Source organism: Oryctolagus cuniculus, chromosome 11 (assembly GCF_051225735.1).
Source record: "Oryctolagus cuniculus isolate XC-2025 breed Fujian yellow rabbit chromosome 11, ASM5122573v1, whole genome shotgun sequence".
NCBI lineage: Eukaryota > Metazoa > Chordata > Mammalia > Lagomorpha > Leporidae > Oryctolagus > Oryctolagus cuniculus.
In genome coordinates this window covers 13,712,238-13,731,255 of record NC_142877.1, presented here as the reverse complement: position 1 = coordinate 13,731,255, position 19,018 = coordinate 13,712,238, and the positions used below count along the sequence as shown (strand labels likewise).

Here is a 19,018-nt window from a genome sequence, read left to right as displayed (position 1 = left end):
TTCAGCAGGACGCAGCCAGAGCTGCTGAGGCCACTGGGGAGTGAACCAATAGATGGAAGACCTCTCTCTCTCTGTCTCTCCTTCTCTCTCTGTAACTCTGCCTTTCAAATAAATAAATAAATTTTTTAGTGTGAATCAAAATTTTAAAACTTTTCAAGCAAAACGGAATCCAGCTGTCCCCATTTTCCTAGATGGTAGTGTAGTGACTAAGAACATAAACTCCAAATTCAAATCTTGTCTCCATTGTGAGCAACTTTGTACATACAACTAAACCTCTGCCAGTTTTTTCATCTGCAAGTAATTATCATGAAAGTACCTACCTCAGGGGTACATGTTAGAATTGAGTGAGTTAGTATATGCAAATTGCTTAAAATTCCTCCTGGCCTGAAGAAACTCTTATAGGAGTTACAGTTAACCCTGTTACTATTATTGTTAAGCTTGTGCCATTCTTCTTGATGTACCAAGATCAGTTTCTTTGCAATGGAAGGCGAGAGAAGGGAAAGGAAGCGACTATTTTGTTAATTCCTTGCTCTGTTGGTTCTAGCCTCCATGGTTAAACGTATGCAGAAACTTTGACTTATTAAGTTTCTACATTTTCTAGATGAACATGGGACTCACTATCAGGGGTCTAATCAGTTTGGGACCTTCACCTTCATGCCTGGGTACCCAAGCAGTCAGTGTTCAACTCCATGCCTAGTAATGCCCAGTCCTGGCCCTAGGGGTAGGTGGGCTCAGCCCTCTCAAGTATCAAGCCCAAAATATAACAGCAGTTGGTACCAAGACTCTCCTACCTGCTGCCTGCTGCATCATGAAGCTTGCTGCGCAGGAATGCCTGCTAGGGATCTTCATCTTCTGCTCACTGACTGCCCCGTCGTTGGGCGGTATTAAAGCAATTCTTGAGAGCATATGTGGAGAACTCAAAGGTATGAAGCTAAGGCAGAAACTAAATGCAAAGATCACTTATGATTGCGAGAGAACATGTTGGAAATGATTGCGTCATCTGGGTGGACCTGGATCACCCCCGTATCCATACTCGTGGACCCTTAGGGTATTGACTGAGGGAATTACTGACACCGGAGGTCCTCTGTATGTGTGATGTTGAAAAAATTAGATCTGATACAGATAAGTCTTTTCCAGGTAAACAGGATCTTTTGTATAGTTGAAAATACTAGGAATATTTTATAAAAATTTTTAAGGCAGAGAGACACAAAGACAGATAGACCTCTTATCTACTGGTTCACTCCCCAAAAATGTTACAACAACCAGGGCAGAGTCAGGCCAAAACTGGGGTCCAGGAATTCAGTCCAGGTCTCCCACGTGGGAGGCAGGGTCTCAGCTTCCTGAACTATCACCTGTTGCCTCCAACGGCATGCATTAACAGAAAGCTGGAATCAGGAGCAGAGCAACACTCAAATCCAAGCACTCTGATACGGACTGTGGGCATCCCAGTGGTGCTTAACCACCACACCAAATGCCCATCCCTAGTATTCTGAACTAGGAGTTTTGTGGTAAATTTCAAAGATCTAAGACTTTTCAAGACTATGTACTGGGATGAGAGAGAACATGATTGTAGACTGAGCAAACGGACTCATTTTCCGTATCTGGGCTCTGAGCACATAGAAAACACTTGTTTCTCTGTTGAGAAGCTCATAATATAAATGTGAAAGGCAATGGGACTTTCTTCCTTAGGCAGCGTGTACAGGCTCAGTGCTTCCAGTGTGGGAAGAAGCGGCACAGTCTACACCATGAATCAAATCCTCCAAACTCCAGCTGTGCCACTTAGCACATGTGTGCCCGTGAAGAAGTCACTCAATCATCTATTGTCTCTCTTCTTTTTTTTTTTTTTTTTTTTTTTTTTGACAGGCAGAGTGGACAGTGAGAGAGAGAGACAGAGAGAAAGGTCTTCCCTTGCCGTTGGTTCGCCCTTCAATGGCCGCCACGGCTGGCACACTGTGGCCAGCACACTGCACTGATCCAATGGCAGGAGCCAGGTGCTTCTCCTGGTCTCCCATGGGGTGCAGGGCCCAAGGACTTGGGCCATCCTCCACTGCACTCCTGGGCCATAGCAGAGTGCTGGCCCAGAAGAGGGGCAACCGGGACAGAATCCGGCGCCCCGACTGGGACTAGAACCTGGTACGCCAGCGCCGCAAGGCGGAGGATTAGCCTAGTGAGCCGCGGCGCCGCCTCAATCACCTATTGTCTCTTAGCCTCAGTGTCTACATGTGTAGACACATGAATTTCTGTGAGTACAAAAGAAAATTATGCATGTAACTGCACTCAAGAGAGTAAGTTTTACCAGAGAGTAAATTCCAGACTAGCTGCTTGAGTAGGGTGGGAAACATCTGTTCGCTAGGTCGCCAGTACAACCATGACTGTGGCTGTTCCAACCACATACTACTCAAGTCTCACCAATAAAAACAGAATTTGCCTCCATGAAGGCAAGATGGGAAAAGCTGACAGGATGTGGGGTGAAAGAGCATCAGCTTCATGGCGATGCTTCTTGGTATATGTCCTGCTTTGAAAGAGCGTAGGCACAGTCACCTGACTCCTGAGATACAGGCAGTAGAGTGATTGTAGGAGACCTGAGGAGTACAGATTCTGCATCCCCTGTGGGCAGTTTAAAAAGCAAGGAAGATGCTTATGTGGAGGAGCCAACTGCACTTTTGTAAGCTGTAAGACACAAAATGTGGGGAGCCTCACCCCTTTGCACAAGCTAGCAATAGAACCCCCACTTCACGGCTCTCTCCTTCTCCAAGTTACTGCCCAGGACCACAACCTGGAGGGTAATCAACTTACCTTGTACAAGGGCAACCTTGCCTAACGACTCTAATTCCAAGAGAAAAATCAGATGTCTTGCAGGGACCTTAACTTTAGGGATGTTTCCAGACTGAAGTGAGGAGTCTTTCAGGTTCCATGAAGATAAGCCTTCCTTCTCAGTCCTAACCAACTCCCCTAATGCAATGGTAACTTCTCGTGCAGACCCCTGCAGATTGGATGTGCAACATGGGAGCTGCTATGAGATGCATTTTAGATATTTCTACAACAGAACTTCCAAAAGATGTGAATTTTTTGTGTACTCTGGCTGTGACGGCAACCTTAACAACTTCCAGCTTAAAATAGAATGTGACTTAGCCTGTGTTGAAGAATACAAAAAAAAGTAAGAAATCCAGCCTGTCCTGGGTCTTTTGGGGGAGGAAAAGGAAAGATTCTAATACCTCAGAATTGATCAGGAACAAACCCAGGCTTGTGCTGGGAAGAGGAATTAAAGGATTTAATAGTTGGATTGGATCTCAGGAGCATTTACTCATTTTGCAGTTAGAAAATCAGAAGCCCAGAGAGAAAACAAGAGCTACTACCTACTGAACAATTATCATTTGCCAGGTGCTTCATGAAGCAATTAACAAATATTGATACAACTTAAAATTAAAATAACCCTAAGATACCAAACCCAGTAGACGTAAATGACCAGCCCAAATTGTTATCAAATGGCATGGCAGGTTTTGAAAACAGATGTGATGGTCACCCAGGTCTCAACCATCTTACATACACACATCACCCAAACCAGACCTTTGTACCCCTGGACCTTAAAATCTCCATCACAACATCCGGTTTTATACAGTTAGCACCAATCCCACCCTCCACCATTTACAGACACTGGAACCAGAGGTCAATGGAGCCTACCAGAGATAAGGCGTGGCTGATTTCCAGGAAAGGACGGAGAGTATCCTTGGGAGTAATTCTAAAGCAGAAATCTTGTGTTGCTCATTTGGTATTCCCACTGAACCTTTGCAATGGTTGGCACCTAATAGGCAATTACTAAGTTTTCAGTGAAGGAAGAAGTAAGAAATTAATCAATGGAACAAGGGAAACATTGTAAAAGAAGGCATCCTCTAAGCTTACCCTAAGACGTGTGTAACCTATACTAGCCCATGGAGACGTTTCGAAACCTGTAACACAGATCTGTTTTGGTTTTGCTTGTATTTTTGTTTAAACAGGAAGAAATCATGAGAGGATGTGAACTCACAGAGTTGCTTGAGCGTCTGATGATACAAGAAAACATACACCATATGGGATGCCGGCACCACAGGTGGTGCTTAGCCTACTATGCCACAGCACTGGCCTCAACAGTGGATTTTTTTTTTTTTTTAAGAAAAGAAAAAAGAGCAGATAGACAAAACTAAAAGCTAATATTTTGAAAACTTAACAATAGAGATAAACCATTGGCAAACAAATTAAGTCAAAAAGGGAAATGTTCATCAACAGACGAATAAATAAACAATTGTAATATACCCACTCAAGAATGATGATTTAAAAATGGAAGTAGGGGCCAACGCTGTAGCGTAGTGGGTAAAGCCACCACCTGCAGTGCCAGCATCCCTTATGGGCACCATGCAAGTCCTGGCTACTCCACTTCCAATCCAGCTCCCTGGTATGGCCTGGGAAAGCAGCAGAAGATGGCCTAAGTCCTTGTGCCCCTTCACACATGTGGGAGACCTGAAAGAAGCTCCTGGCTCCTGGCTTCAGATCAGCGCAGCTCTGGCCATTGCAGCCATTTAGGGAGTGAACCAGTAGATGGAAGATCTCCCTCTCTCCCTCTGCCTCTGCCTCTGTAACTCTGCCTTTCAAATAAATAAATCTTAAAAAAAAAAAAAAAAGAAATGGAAGTAAATGATCCAGAACTACTCAAAGAAACATGGATAAATATTGGAAACTTGATGTTTACTGAAAAAAGCACAAACACAAAAGCAGGATTCAGCAAACCTTCTACACAAAAGGCAGAATAGCAAACATTTTATGCTTTGCAATCCAAGAGACAAAAGCAAGGATATTATACAGGCACTTACATAAGAAGACATGAAAAAAGCTTTTCCCAAAAATTTATTAACACTTAAAAATAGTAACAGAATATTGATCATGGTAACACAAGTCTAATAATGAGTAGAAAAGAACTTACAGGTGGGGGGGGGGGTCACATTTTGCTTAATTAGGATTCAAACTTGATGTTCTTGATTGACCAAAATTGACTTCAGTTGCTGATCTGTAATGACACTTAGTGGATATTATCTTTGAAAATGTCTTTCCATACTTCCAACGATTTCTGACCCTGAGCACATTCATCACTTGGAAGGCATACGGGCGCTGGTTCTGGTCCCGGTTGCTCTTCTTCCAGCCCAGCTCTCTGCTGTGGCCCAGGAGGGCAGTGAAGGATGGCCCAGGTGCTTGGGCCCTGCACCCCATGGGAGACCAGGAGAAGCACCTGGCTCCTGGCTTTGGATCAGCACAGCTCCTTCCGTTGCAGCCATTTGGGGGGTGAACCATCAGATGGAAGACCTTTCTCTCTGTCTCTCTCTCACTGTCTGTAATTCTACCTGTCAAATAAATAAAAATAAAAATAAAAATAAAAGAAGGTTCTATTGGGTTCTCCTCTTGAAGGTGGCCTTTAACAATGTCATTATATTGCAATTTAATTACTTCTAATCTGAAGTTGGGTAGAAGTCCCTATCTTGCTTTTGGAAATATGCAAATTACATTTTTCTCCCTAACAAAACTTGGTGCTGGGGTCTGACATCACAGGGAAATCTACCTGGTGTCCTTCTATGGAATCTCTTTAGATTTTCTTTTATCTTTTATGAAACACAGTGTTGCATAAACCAAACTTCAGTGTAATTTCCTTCCTGAAAAGACATTTAGAACAATAAAGACTCTAGTGCAGCATAGTACTCTTTTATTTTTTTTGACAGGCAGAGTGGACAGTGAGAGAGAGAGACAGAGAGAAAGGTCTTCCTTTTTGCTGTTGGTTCACCCTCCAATGGCTGCCGCGGCCGCCGCGCTACAGCCGGCACACCGCACTGATCCGATGGCAGGAGCCAGGTACTTATCCTGGTCTCCCATAGGGTGCAGGGCCCAAGCACCTGGGCCATCCTCCACTGCACTCCCTGGCCACAGCAGAGAGCTGGCCTGGAAGAGGGGCAACTGGGACAGAATCCGGCACCCCGACCAGGACTAGAACCCGGTGTGCCGGTGCCGCAAGGCGGAGGATTAGCCTAGTGAGCCGCGGTGCCGGCCAGCATAGTACTTTTGAGAAACTGTCTGGAGATGAGGACTGGGAGACAATGGTTACCCAAAATCCATTCTACCCTCGGGCTCCTGGATTCCTCCTGAGATCCGAGTTATGCTCTAATGTATATCTCACTCAGTTCTTTTTTTTCTCTCTCTCTTTTTTTTTAACTTTTATTTAATGAATATAGATTTCCAAAGTACAGCTTATGGACTACATTGGCTTCTCCCCCCCACTCCCCGATGACTTCCCTCCCACCCACAACCCTCCCCTTTCCCGCTCTCTCTCCCCTTCCATTCATATCACGATTCATTTTCAATTTTCTATATATACAGAAGATCAGTTTAGTATACATTAAGTAAAGATTTCAACAGTTTGCACCCCCATAGAAACACAAAGTGAAAAATACTGTTTGAGTACTCGTTATAGCATTAAATCTCAATGTACAGCACATTAAGGACAGAGATCCTACATGAGGAGTAAGTGCACAGTGACTCCTGTTGTTGACTTTACAAATTGACACTCCTGTTTATGGCATCAGTAATCTCCCTATGCTCCAGTCATGAGTTTCCAAGGCTATGAAAGCCTTTTGAGTTCACCGACTCTTATCTTACTTAGACAAGGTCATAGTCAAAGTGAAAGTTCTCTCCTCCCTTCAGAGAAATGTACCTCCTTCTTTGAAGACCTGTTCTTTCCACTGGGATCTCACTCACAGAGATCTTTCATTTAGGTGTTTTTTTGTTTTTGTTTTTGTTTGTTTTGCCAGAGTGTCTTGGCTTTCCATGCCTTATCTCACTCAATTCTAAAAACAAGGTGTTTGCATGCTCTCTGAGGCACTGAAAGAAATTTTTCATATGTCTCCATATTACAAAAAGACCGTTGAATATGCAGGTCTTATAATAGAACTTCACACACACTGCAGATAACACGAAAACATAAATTTACATGGAACCCAACAGGATTTCTCATTGCATTGAGATAGGCTATTCTGAGGACCTGATCACTCACAAAAGGGATATCCAGATGAAGATCTGAGTGAGGCCATCCACACAACAAAGCAATATGAAAACGACTGAGAGTGCATGCCAAAAAAAAACCATAATAATACTGGGATAGACCTAATTCTGGTCTTTTTCTGATTCAGAGTTGATCATAAGAGAAACAACTGGTGGAGGGGGGTGGAGCTCTATTACAGGTGACAAAAAAAACTGATGCTGGTTTAAGAACTATCATGGTTCCAGGAAGTCCTGAGGAAAAGGATTTGAAAGGGTCGCAGCCACTGGGGCGTGAACCAGCAGACGGAAGACTTCTCTCTGTCTCTCCCTCTTTCTCTCTGTAACTCAGCGCTTCAGATAAACAGAGTAAATCTTTATATATATACATAAACATAAATAACAAATACTGATGAGGATGTGGAGAAAAGGGAGCCCTTATATAGTATTGGTGGGGATGCAAATTATTACAGCCGTTAACACAGAATGGTGTGGAGGTTCCTCAAATAACTAAAAATCATTCTATTAAGTGAAATAAGCCAGATGCAAGAAAACAAATACCACATGTTCTCTCTCACATATGGAAGCTTAAAAAATAACAATAATGATATATATCCAAATTTAAAATAGCGATTATTAGAAGCTGGGAAGGGAGGAGGGAGGAATGGAGGAGGAGTTTGGATAATGGGTGCTGAAACACACGAGGATGAACACAAGGGGCCCTGGCACTTGGCAGTACAGTGGGGTGACTGTCTTATGAGAATGTATTCTATTCTGCATAAATAACTGGAACAGAGTTGCTGACAGGCAGCAAACACAAAGAAAAGGAAACAGAAAGGCTTGTGGTCGGCTTACTCCGTGTATGTGTTGAAATGTTGCACTGTACTACTTAAAAAGGTACAAGTATTACATGTTTTTTTTATTTTTTTTGACAGGCAGAGTGGACAGTGAGAGAGAGAGATAGAGAGAAAGGTCTTCCTTTTTGCCATCGGTTCACTCTCCAATGGCCACCACGGCTGGCACGCTGCAGCCGGCGCACCGCGCTGATCCGATGGCAGGAGCCAGGTGCTTCTCTTGGTCTCCCATGGGGTGCAGGGCCCAAGGACCTGGGCCATCCTCCACTGCACTCCCTGGCCACAGCAGAGAGCTAGCCTGGAAGAGGGGCAACTGGGACAGAATCCAAAGCCCTGACCGGACCTAGAACCCGGTGTGCCGGCGCCGCAAGGCAGAGGATTAGCCTAGTAAGCCACGGCGCCGGCCAGTATTACATGTTAATCCAAAATTTTTAATAATAAAATAAACTTGTCCATTCAGGAATGAAATCCAAGGGCGCATAACGCCTGGATCCCTTGAATTTTAAACAATACCCACATCTCCCTTCCTTGGATAACTAACGACTATCCTTACAGGTAACGCAGGCGCTGGGGTTACTAACAATTTCAGTAGAGAAGGGACACACACCAAGGGAATATTAAGAGGCTATTACCAGAAGTAGGGAATTACTCTGAGGAGGCAAAAAGAATACATTGCCCTCCTTGGCTATTCAGTTTGACCACCCTGCCTTTTTGTTTAATATTTACTTATTTATTTGAAAGAGTTACACAGAGAGAGAAGAAGAGACAGAAAGAGAGGTCTTCCATCTGCTGATTCACTCCCCAGTTGGCTGCAACAGCCGGAGCTGTGCCGCTCTGAAGCCAGGAGCCAGGAGCTTCTTCTGGGTCTCCCACATGGGTGCAGGGGCCCAAGGACTTGGGCCATCTTCTACTGCTTTCCCAGGCCACAGCAGAGAGCTGGATAGGAAGTAGAGCAGCCAAGACTCGAATCAACGCCCATATGGAATGCAGGCACTGCAGTTGGCTGCTTTACCTAATACGCCACAGCGAAGGCCCCATAACCACTCTGTTTTTAATTCTCTAGTCTCTTGTAATGCCTCTGCCTCGCATTGCTCAAACCACACACCCACTTCCCAAAGAGTTCAACAAAAATTCTATGTGGCTACTTTATCTACCTTCAAATCTAGGTCTGCAGGTAATATCTCTCCTCTTCAAGTTTCATTTGAATTCTTGCAAGAAATTTTGTAACATAAGGAATACAAGGTAAAATTTATATCAAACAACACAGGCTAAATAAAAAGGAAAAACAGGAGAAATGAAAATACAAAATAGGACTTCTAAACTCAAATAACACAGCTAGGAAAGAAGATAGGTTAGCACTAGTTGTGCCAGCTATTATGAGAAAGGTGTTGTTTCTGATAACACCCATCTGCCATTATACATTCCATATGCTTTGCCTCTGGACAGCTTTTCTGCATTCTTTACACATGTAGATACCAAACCTTCATTCAAAGACACAAACGTTTATAGGAGACCTACTTGTGCCTAATAATCACTTAGGATTTTATGATTTTTAGCTTCTAGTAAACTTGTTTCCAAGTAGAGCACAGTATTGTACACTATGGGTTGACATCAATGCCCTATACATCCTCTTACGAAACATCGATCATAAATTCCTTTGATTGCTAGAGCCATGCAAAATTCTAATTCCTTTTTGCTCTATTTTTCTAGTTGCATGAAGTTCCTAAAATATCAACTATATCATCATTTCACATTCAATGCATATGCTTTGACTTGACTTGAAAGCATCCCTCTATTAGATATAAAAAATAAAATGAATCCGGAAGTTTAGGGTTATGAGGATGAGACAGAATGTTGCAAGTGCACCTTGGGATGGAATCATAGGAACTGTCAATCACTTCTACACACTCCTCAACTTCCGGACTTGTGTTATTAATGACTATGAAGAAAAGCAACCGATTCAGAAGATACACAGCACACTGCAAGAGAGATCCCAAGCCGTACAAGACATTATCTCTCAGGAGAAACATAATTTCATCTCATATGACCAGTTACCTCTAGATGTTGAAACACAGAAATGTAACTAACACTGGGAAGCATTAACTCCTGGTTTCACACGTTTCAATGTGAAGTGAGTCCCTCAGAAGAGTATTAAACCCTCCATCATGATGAAAAATAAGGCATTCATTACTTTCTTGAAGGATGGGATTGGCAACAGCCCGATGGAGAGGAAGAGAACATCTAAATCCATTAGAAGTCTTTTATACTGGAAGACTGTCAACTTGGCTGACCTACGAATTGGCTGCCTTGAAATAAGGTTAACACATCAGTGTCTTTGTAAACTAGACATTCAGAAGCTGGGAGTCCCTCTTGTTAAACTCACATATAACTTTATTACACAGGCAGAACCTGTGTAATAAATACCCACTGCCCAGGAATCTGCGACCCTTGTTCTCTGCACAGGGATTTTCTCAAATTTCCCCAAGCAGACAAGTTTCCTCTGCACAGTGAGAAAAGTTTGTTTCCCCCTCTGTCTTTCCATAAAATGGAACTATCATAACATGTTTCACTGTTACCTAAGCTCTATGATGTGAGAGAGGGCTATTTATAAAGCAGAAACCAATGTTTTCATCCCTACTCTGCTGATTCCTGGAACTCCAGATGAGAACACAAATGTGGATTTGGGGACCAGAGACAGCACCACAGAGGTAAGAAACCTGCACATTTCCAGGGCATCAGGAACTCTTCCCACCCCATCTACTAGAAACAGCTTCCTCATTACCATAGACTGCTGCTAGGTTCACTGGGTAACCAAGCCTTTCTTAGTCACCTTCCTTTGAGACGTCTCTCCCAGACCAAGCAGAGGTTTCACTAGAGAACACATTAACTAAAGTTAATGGCCTTCTCCATTTTCCACCTCATAAAGCTTTCATCCTGAATCCCACAGCTCATGCACACCCTGCAATGGAACGGTGCACCTTCTCCCATGTGCAGAGAGACCAGAACACTCGCTCCCTTATTTTCACATAACCAACGAGGCACCAAGGATATTAAAATTCATGTTATTAGCTACCCACCTCCCTAGAATACAGAAGCATCCAAGTGAAGAGGCCAGAGGCATTCAGTACTCCAGGAGTTTCTTATCCAGATGCTCTCAATCTATACCCTCTTCCATCCTGCCCTGCCACCATCTAGTCTTCTTCTTGCTGAAGCCTGGGGGATGGTTAGCAGGAGACACAGGGGTCTTGGCTCCTTTGGGGCCATGGTCCTCCAAATTCCTTCTCAACCATGGACCCTAACATCCTCACCCCCAGTAGGAATTACAGGTGCATTTATTATAAGTGGCTTAAACACAGGACCTATTACTTATATACATTTTCTACAGTGAGATTCGATTTTTCTTACAAACTCTGTCTTCTCACTAAAGTAAATATAGTCTAAGTCAGGGATATGTCAGGCAAATTCAAATATTTTCATTACAGTTCAAATCTAGTTACTTTTGCATAGATATGAAGGCACTTCAAAAAAGTTCATTGAAAAATGGAATTAGAAGTTTATTTTGGTGCAAAAAATATTTTTTAAATCCATGAAGGGTTTTTTCATAGTATGCTTTTCTGTGAGCATTTTAAAGACTCCTCATAGTTTTGACCTCTTCCATTACTGCCTTGTTTGTTTTAGGGGTTTTCAGTTTTCCATTTTCTTTTTATTGCAGTAAAATCCAGGTAAATAAAGTTGACCATCTTAACCACTGTTGAGTGTACAGTTCAGTGGCACTAAGTGCATTCACACTGGTGTGCAACTGTCACAACCAGCCATATCCAAAACTCTTTTCAGCTTGAAAAACTAAGGCTCTGTGCCCACCAAACAATAACTGCCCTTTCCCTCTTCCCCAAGCCCCTAGAAAAAACAAAGGCATTTTATTTTCTTTTTAATTATTTTATTATTCTTTTTATTATTTTATTATTTTTATTTTAAAGGAATAGCAACAGAGAAAGAGGGGAGGGGGGGTCTTCCATCTGCCAGTTTACTCCCCAAACGCATGCAGTGGCTGGGGCTGAGCCAGAATGAAACAAGGAGCCAGAACTGTATCAGTGTCTCTCGCGTGGGTGGCAGGGACCCGAGTACTTGCGCCATTACCTGCTGCCTCCCAGGGTGCACAGGGACAGAAAACCAGATCTGAAGGAGACTGGGGACTCCAACCCAGGCTTTCCCGAATGGGAGTCTTCACTGCTGCCCAAACGCTTGTCCCCACCATTTTACTTTCTGTCTCCGTTAATTTATCTACTGGGTACCTCCGTAAGTGCAATAACAGAGTGTATGTTGTCTTGCGACTGGATTATCTCACTTAGCCTCCTAGCCTCAAGGTCTATCCATGTTGTACCATGTCAGGGCTTTTTTCCTTTTTCACACTGAATAATATTCATACATATATACATATATGTGTGTATATACATGTATGTACATATATCATATTGCTTATCCATTCACTCACTGATGGATGCTTCTACCTTTTGGCTATTGCGAATATCACTGAAGTGGACACAGATGTACAAACATCTGTTTAAGGCTAAGCTTCCGGTCGGCGCCGCGGCTCACTAGGCTAATCCTCCGCCTAGCGGCGCCGGCACACCGGGTTCTAGTCCCGGTCGGGGCGCCGGATTCTGTCCTGGTTGCCCCTCTTCCAGGCCAGCTCTCTGCTGTGGCCAGGGAGTGCAGTGGAGGATGGCCCAGGTGCTTGGGCCCTGCACCCCATGGGAGACCAGGAAAAGCACCAGGCTCCTGGCTCCTGCCATCGGATCAGCGCGGTGCGCCGGCCGCAGCGCGCCGGCCGCGGCGGCCATTGGAGGGTGAACCAACGGCAAAGGAAGACCTTTCTCTTTGTCTCTCTCTCTCACTGTCCACTCTGCCTGTCAAAAAAAAAATAAATAAATAAAATAAAATAAAAAGGCTAAGCTTCCTATTCTTTTGGGCATGTACCCAGAAGTGGCATTGGTGGATCACATCGCAGATGTATCTTGGGGAAACTGCCATGCTGTTTCCATAGCAGCTGCACTATTTACATTCCCATCAACAGGGCACAAATCTTCCAGTTTCTCCACAACCTCAGAGACAGTAGTTACCTTCTGGGTTTTCTTTATATTGGCCATTCTAACAGGTGTGAAGTGGTATCTCAGTGTGGTATTCCCATTTCTCTTTTCATTCTCCTACCTGGATGTCAAAGCCTGGCCTTTGTGCAATGGAAAATTAAAATTATCCTGGCTAGGAAGAAGATGTCTGATATCCATGAGCTACCACTTATATCATTGTACACTGATCTCAGTATTTGCTGCATTTTCTCTGGGGCTGCCAGTCTCCTGGTCACTCAGTAATCACACTGCATATGTATCCACAGAGGTGTGATAAACCTCATCAAATTTGTGAGAAAATGTATGAAACCAGGGCTAATGGCTGGTCACAAACTTTACCACTAACTTTGATAGCAAGATTTCCATAGTTTGTGGTCTTTCATCTTAGACCATGCTTCACTGCTCCAAAAAAAGTCAGAATTTTTTAAGCCCTGACGTCTCATCTGGGTACTGCAGAGAATTTTATTTTGAGTGCACTCTTGCTCTCTCTCGCTCACTCGCTCTGTGTGTGTCGCTGTGTGTCTATGTGTATGTGTGCATGTCTTCCTCATGTCTGCTGCTCGAAGTTTTTCCAAACAAAACATCAGTTATATCATTCTCTCTTGCTCTGGAATCTGTTCTGTGATCAGTCGCCAAGCTTTGGCTTCAAAAAATGCACCAATCCCCCCCCCCTTTTTTTTTTCAACAAATCCTTGATTTTTGCAAGTCAAAAAATTTTAATTTCAAGGAAGTGTCAAAGACTAGTGTGATCAGGTCAAAAGCACCCAGGAACTACTCAAAGGGGTTCCCACTTGCCAAAAAGTGACAATATAACTATCAGAAAAATTAATAGCTGCAACAAATCATAACATCAAATATGCTAACATTTTAAAAATTTGATTTCACGCTTGAGTACTGAGTGATAACTTTATGTCAAACACCTATTCAGCATTCATACAAGACAATTCATCATTAATCTAAACCACCCTCTATTTCCTGTGCCTGCTGTAACAAATTACCACAAACTTGATGGCCCTAAAACAACAAAAACGTCTTCTCTCACAATCTGGGGGCCAGCAGACCAGAATCAGTACCACTAAGCCAAAATCCAGGTGTCAACAGCACTGCCCTCCTGCCAGAGGATCTGAAGAACACGAACCTGTCCCCTCCAGCTTCGGGTGCCTGCTCATTCCTTCTCCCCTCTGTGATCTGCCTCACGTATCTCTTTGCCACTCTCATACAAGGACACCTGTGATGACATGTAGGGCCCACCTGGACAAGTAAGGCTAATGTCCTCATCTCAAGATCTTTAAGGGCCGGTGCCACGGCTCACGGTCGGGGCACCGGATTCTGTCCCGGTTGCCCCTCTTCCAGGCCAGCTCTCTGCTGTGACCAGGGAGTGCAGTGGAGGATGGCCCAGGTCCTTGGGCCCTGCACCCATGAGGGAGACCAGGAGCCGCAGCGGCCACTGGGGGGTGAACCAACAGCAAAGGAAGACCTTTCTCTCTCTCTCTCTCACTGTGCACTCTGCCTGTCAAAAATAAATAAATAAATAAAAGATCCTTAAGGCGATCACACCTGCAAGGATCCTTTCCCCGAATATGGTAACGTTTACGTGTTCTGAGAAGGAGGACCAGTCTGGTACCTTTGCAGGACCACTGTTCTGCCTGCCTTCACAAGTAAGACAGGAGACACTGGGGCACACCCAATGACATGCTGGGAATGCAAGTAGCAAAATCCAGAAGGTGGGAAACTGAAAAGGATAGACTATCTGACTTAATCAAAGATGAAGTATTAACATGTGGGAAGAGGCGAAGTGTGTGCGTACTTCCTTCCTTCTTGCACTGGAAAGTAAAATTCTGAATACACAGGCACAATGTAATGTAACAATAATGACTAGAAAGAAGAAGTTTTCCTTAAAGTTAAGACTGACACGATGTGATAGGGAAAAAAGGAAATCTAATGAGTTAATTTTGAAGTCATGGAAATGGATAAGTGATGATGGACGTCCATCATCACTATGAATGTTCTTAATGCCACTGGATTATACACTTGAAAACTGTGAAAATGGTCAATTTTATCCTTTTTTTTAAAGATTTATTTTATTTATTTGAAAGAGTTACAGAGAGAGGCAGAGACAGAGAGGTCCCCCATCTACTGGTTCACTCCCCAGATGGCCGTGACAGCTGGAGCTGCACCAATCCGAAGCCAGGAGCCAGGAGCCTCCTCCGGATCCCACATATGGGCACAGGGGCACAAGGACTCGAGCCATCTTCCACTGCTATCCCAGGCCATAGCAGAGAGCTGGATCAGAAGAGGAGCAGCCGGCACCTCAGGCCAGGGGGTTAACCCGCTGTGCCATAGCGCCGGCCCCCTATATATTTTTTTTCACACACTAAAAAAAAGTATAAGCTAATTATAATGGTAAACTCATGAGAACAAATGTCCCAATAATCTACTATTTGGTCCTTTTGTAACATGAGAATAAATTGGCACCATAGAAACCAGCACACTTAAGGTTGGGAGTCACTTATGCATGGCTTCCATGTCTAAAATCATAACCACAGTTCTCAAGAGCCCACTGACCAAAGGATGGGCTGCCTCGTGTCTTTCATACTTTCTAACATTTGTGAAACTTTACCACTAGAGGATGCTAGACAATTCTCTCCATGCCCTAGGGCTACAGAGACCCTTCAGTGAAGCCTTAACCATCCATTCCTTTATAATCAGGTTCATTCGCCTTAGACAAATGTGTGTGTGTGTGTGTGTGTGTGTATACACATATATCATCAAGTACATAAGAATTATCATCAAGCTATAGTATAGGGCAAAGAAGTTGTGGCAACATCGCAAAAGATGCATAACCAAAAAAGTGCAATATAGTGAAATGAAATTGCTTGACTCAGGACTGGCATTGTGGTGCAGCAGGTTGGGCTAGAGTTAGAGTCCCGGCTGCTCCATTTCTGATCCAGCTCTCCACTTAAAAAAAATTAATTAATTTCTTGGTTCATTAAGGTCCCTTCTTCTTTCAATGGAATGCTTCTGGGTACACTGGGCCTCGAGCATTTTTTGCAAACCTTCAACTACGAGTTTTCCACTAGACAGAGCAGAAAATGAAATAGCAGAAAAATAAAGGCAGGTTCACAGCCTTCATTGTTTTCTGCCTTATATCTCTTTCATCTAACGTTTTACATTCTATGCCTTCCACCAAAACGGAACATCTCACTTTAGGACATTCACTGCGTGTTTACACATGCCTGCAGACAGGCACTCATGCAAAAATGTCAGGGTATCCAGTCCTCTGGGAGACAGTTTTTCAACTCATCATAGCCTAGGCCTTCTCCCAGGAACTTCCTCCAACACTCAGCCTCTCTTTATGAGGAGCTGGGTGGTTAGCACGAGAGACAGAAATGTTGACTCTGTCAGAACCAGGGTGCAAGGCATCTCCAGACTCCTGCCTGACTGGCCCAATAATATCCTCCAAAAAGATCTGCAACAGTTAGACTAAATGGCAAACATTACCACTCCGCAGTACACCTTAAATAAAACACTAGTGGCTTTTCTTTCCATTTTATAGCACAACTGACAAGGAAATACGGGTAGCTTTCTTTGTGCCATCGAATAAAGCCACTGCTGGTCTTCATGCCATCCTCCTTCCGTTTCAGACCACAGCTCCCTAACTTGAACCAGCACCTAACGTATCCTGGGCTTTTCAGCGCAGAGTGAACCAAGTCTTCATTCCTGAGAATAAAAAAATAGGCCTGAGTGGGCAGCTGGTGTAGAGGTTAGGATGTCACTGGGACACCCATATCCCATATTGGAGTGTCCAGACTCGAACCCTCGTTCCACTTGCACTGACAGCTTCCTTCTAAGGCACACTCCAAAAGGCAGCTAATGGCTCATATAGTTGCATCTCTGGTGCTGACATGGGAGACCCAGACTGAGTTCTTGGCTCCTGGCTTCAGCTGGGTCACCTCTGGCTGTTACAGGCAAACGAGGAGTAAACCAGCAGATGGGAGATTTATTTTTCTCTCTCTCAAATAAACAAAACAAACAAGTACATAAATTTTTAAAGTACACATGATTATTTACTTATTGTCTTCTATTAAACTCTACTATTTAATACAGTGATACAATTAGGTAGTCCGGGAACCCAATTATATCCTCCACTTTCTCTACGTGACACATTAATCCCATTTTCCTTGACAAAGTCAATCATGGCTAGTCAGATAAGACAGTTTTCACACTCAGTTCCCAAGTCAATGGATCCATGTTTCCACTGTTTGGTGAAGTACTCCTAAACGGCACATAAAAACACTATACTAATACAGGCTGAAAATCCCTAATCCAAATATCTGAAGTCTGCAATGCTCCAAAATCCAAAATTTTTAAGCACCAATATGACACCACAGGTGAAATATTTCACATCCTGAACCTTCGTTTCATGCACAAATTATTTTAAATGTTATATAAAATTACCTTCAGGCTATATGTATAGGAAATATATGAAACATAAATGAATATCACCTTTAGATTTGGCTCCCATCCACAGATATTATATTATGCATATGCAAATATTCCAAAATAAAAAAAAAATATGAAATCTGGAACTCTCCTGATCCAAGTATTTTGGATAAAAGATACTCTACCCATAGTGACCAATAGTCTCCACACTGATATCTTTCAATTCTTTGATAATAATACTAATCTCTACCATTTCTCCAGGAATGAGGCATTGTTTTTAATTTTCTTGTTTCGATGGATAGTAAGGGGATTCACATGGATTTTCCATTATCCTCATGCCAAATTTCAAAAGTCAATGCCAAAAATTCTTTTTTTTTTAAGGATTTTTATTTGCTTAAAAGGAAGAATTGCAGAGAGAGGGAGAGACAGAGAGAGAGAGAGATCTTCCATCCACTGGTTCACTCCCTGAATAGGTGCAATGGCCCGGGCTGTGCCATGCCAAAGTCAGTAGCCTGGAGCTTCTTCGTCCTGGAGCTTCTTCCAAGCCCTTAGGCCATATTCTGCTGCTTTCTCAGGTGCATTATCAGGGAGCTGGAATAGAAGCAGAGCAGCCAGGACACGAATCAGTACCCATGTGGGATGCCAGGGTTGCAGGCCGTGGCTTAACCTGCAATGCCCCAAGAATTCTTCCAGTTGCCTTTGACATTTGTAATGTACAGTCACTGTGGATAGAATCAAGAGGACCAGTTGAACCTATATGGGTGAGCAGGGGTCTCTGACCCAGAATCACATATATTTCATGCCCTACTTAATTTCTTACTCTAAACTGTTGGGCAAAGTGGTAATATGGTTCCGGGAATTTGCATCGCGTCAGTCATTCATCTCATCACACACTGTCAGTTTCAATAGTGTTGTCCCTTAGTACACATTTTCCAAGGAAAATAAGGTTTTTATTTAGCAGACATTTAGAAATCACAAGCCACCATATGCAATTTTTTTCTGTCACGCCCATTAAACACATTTCACTATCCACAAGCTAGTTTTGCGGTGACAATGTGGAAATGCTTATTTTCCTTTTTTTTTTTAAGATTTATTTCTTTATTTGAAAGTCAGTTACACAGAGAGAGGAGAGGCAGAGAGAAGGGTCTTCCATCCAATGGTTCACTCCACAGATGGCTGCAACGGCCGAAGCTGCGCCAATCCAAAGCCAGGAGCCAGGAGCTTCCTCCAGGTCTCCCATGCGGGTGCAGGGGCCCAAAGACTTGGGCCATCTTCCACTGCTTTCCCAGGCCATAGCAGAGAGCTGGATCGGAAGTAGAATAGTCGGGACTCGAACCGGTGTCCATATGGGATGCTGGCACTGCAGGTGGCGGCTTTACCCTCTACATCACAGCACTAGCACCATATTTTCCTTATTTTAACACATGTAGTGGAAGTGTTGGTATCCTTCCCAACTGGGGAAAACAAAAGCTATTTTATGAGTGAAAAATGCATAGACATGTATATCAATTACTTTTTGGAAATGTTTCTGAAATGACTTTTTGA

General features: G+C 43.4%; 2 protein-coding genes across 6 annotated transcripts in view; one reads left to right on the top strand and one right to left on the bottom strand.

Moving 5' to 3' along the window:
- Window positions 1-808: 808 nt before the first annotated feature.
- LOC127490933 (kunitz-type protease inhibitor 4-like) lies at window positions 809-4,607 on the top strand. Its single transcript, XM_051844931.3, has 3 exons — window positions 809-923; window positions 2,980-3,157; window positions 3,996-4,607. Exons 1-3 carry the CDS (start codon window positions 809-811, stop codon window positions 4,006-4,008), a joined length of 306 nt encoding a protein of 101 aa, XP_051700891.2. The 3' UTR covers window positions 4,009-4,607.
- A 258-nt stretch (window positions 4,608-4,865) lies between these two features.
- Window positions 4,866-19,018, bottom strand: part of WFDC3 (WAP four-disulfide core domain 3) — a 46,530-nt gene continuing 32,377 nt past the window's right edge. For 2 of the 5 annotated variants that reach the window (XM_089307916.1, XM_089307913.1), the window contains exon 5: window positions 17,839-18,064. The gene's annotated coding sequence lies outside the window, so the exon portion shown is untranslated. Of the gene's footprint in view, window positions 5,370-17,816; window positions 18,065-19,018 lie in introns of those variants that run through there. The other 3 variants (XM_089307917.1, XM_089307914.1, XM_089307915.1) reach the window with 3 other exon arrangements.

Excerpts from the sequence above, each read along its gene's own strand:
- LOC127490933 (XM_051844931.3), top strand. The coding sequence starts at position 809 with ATGAAGCTTGCTGCGCAGGAATGCCTGCTAGGGATCTTCATCTTCTGC. Across the intron at positions 924-2,979 it reads CATATGTGGAGAACTCAAAG|ACCCCTGCAGATTGGATGTG; the intron begins GTATGAAGCTAA and ends CTTCTCGTGCAG.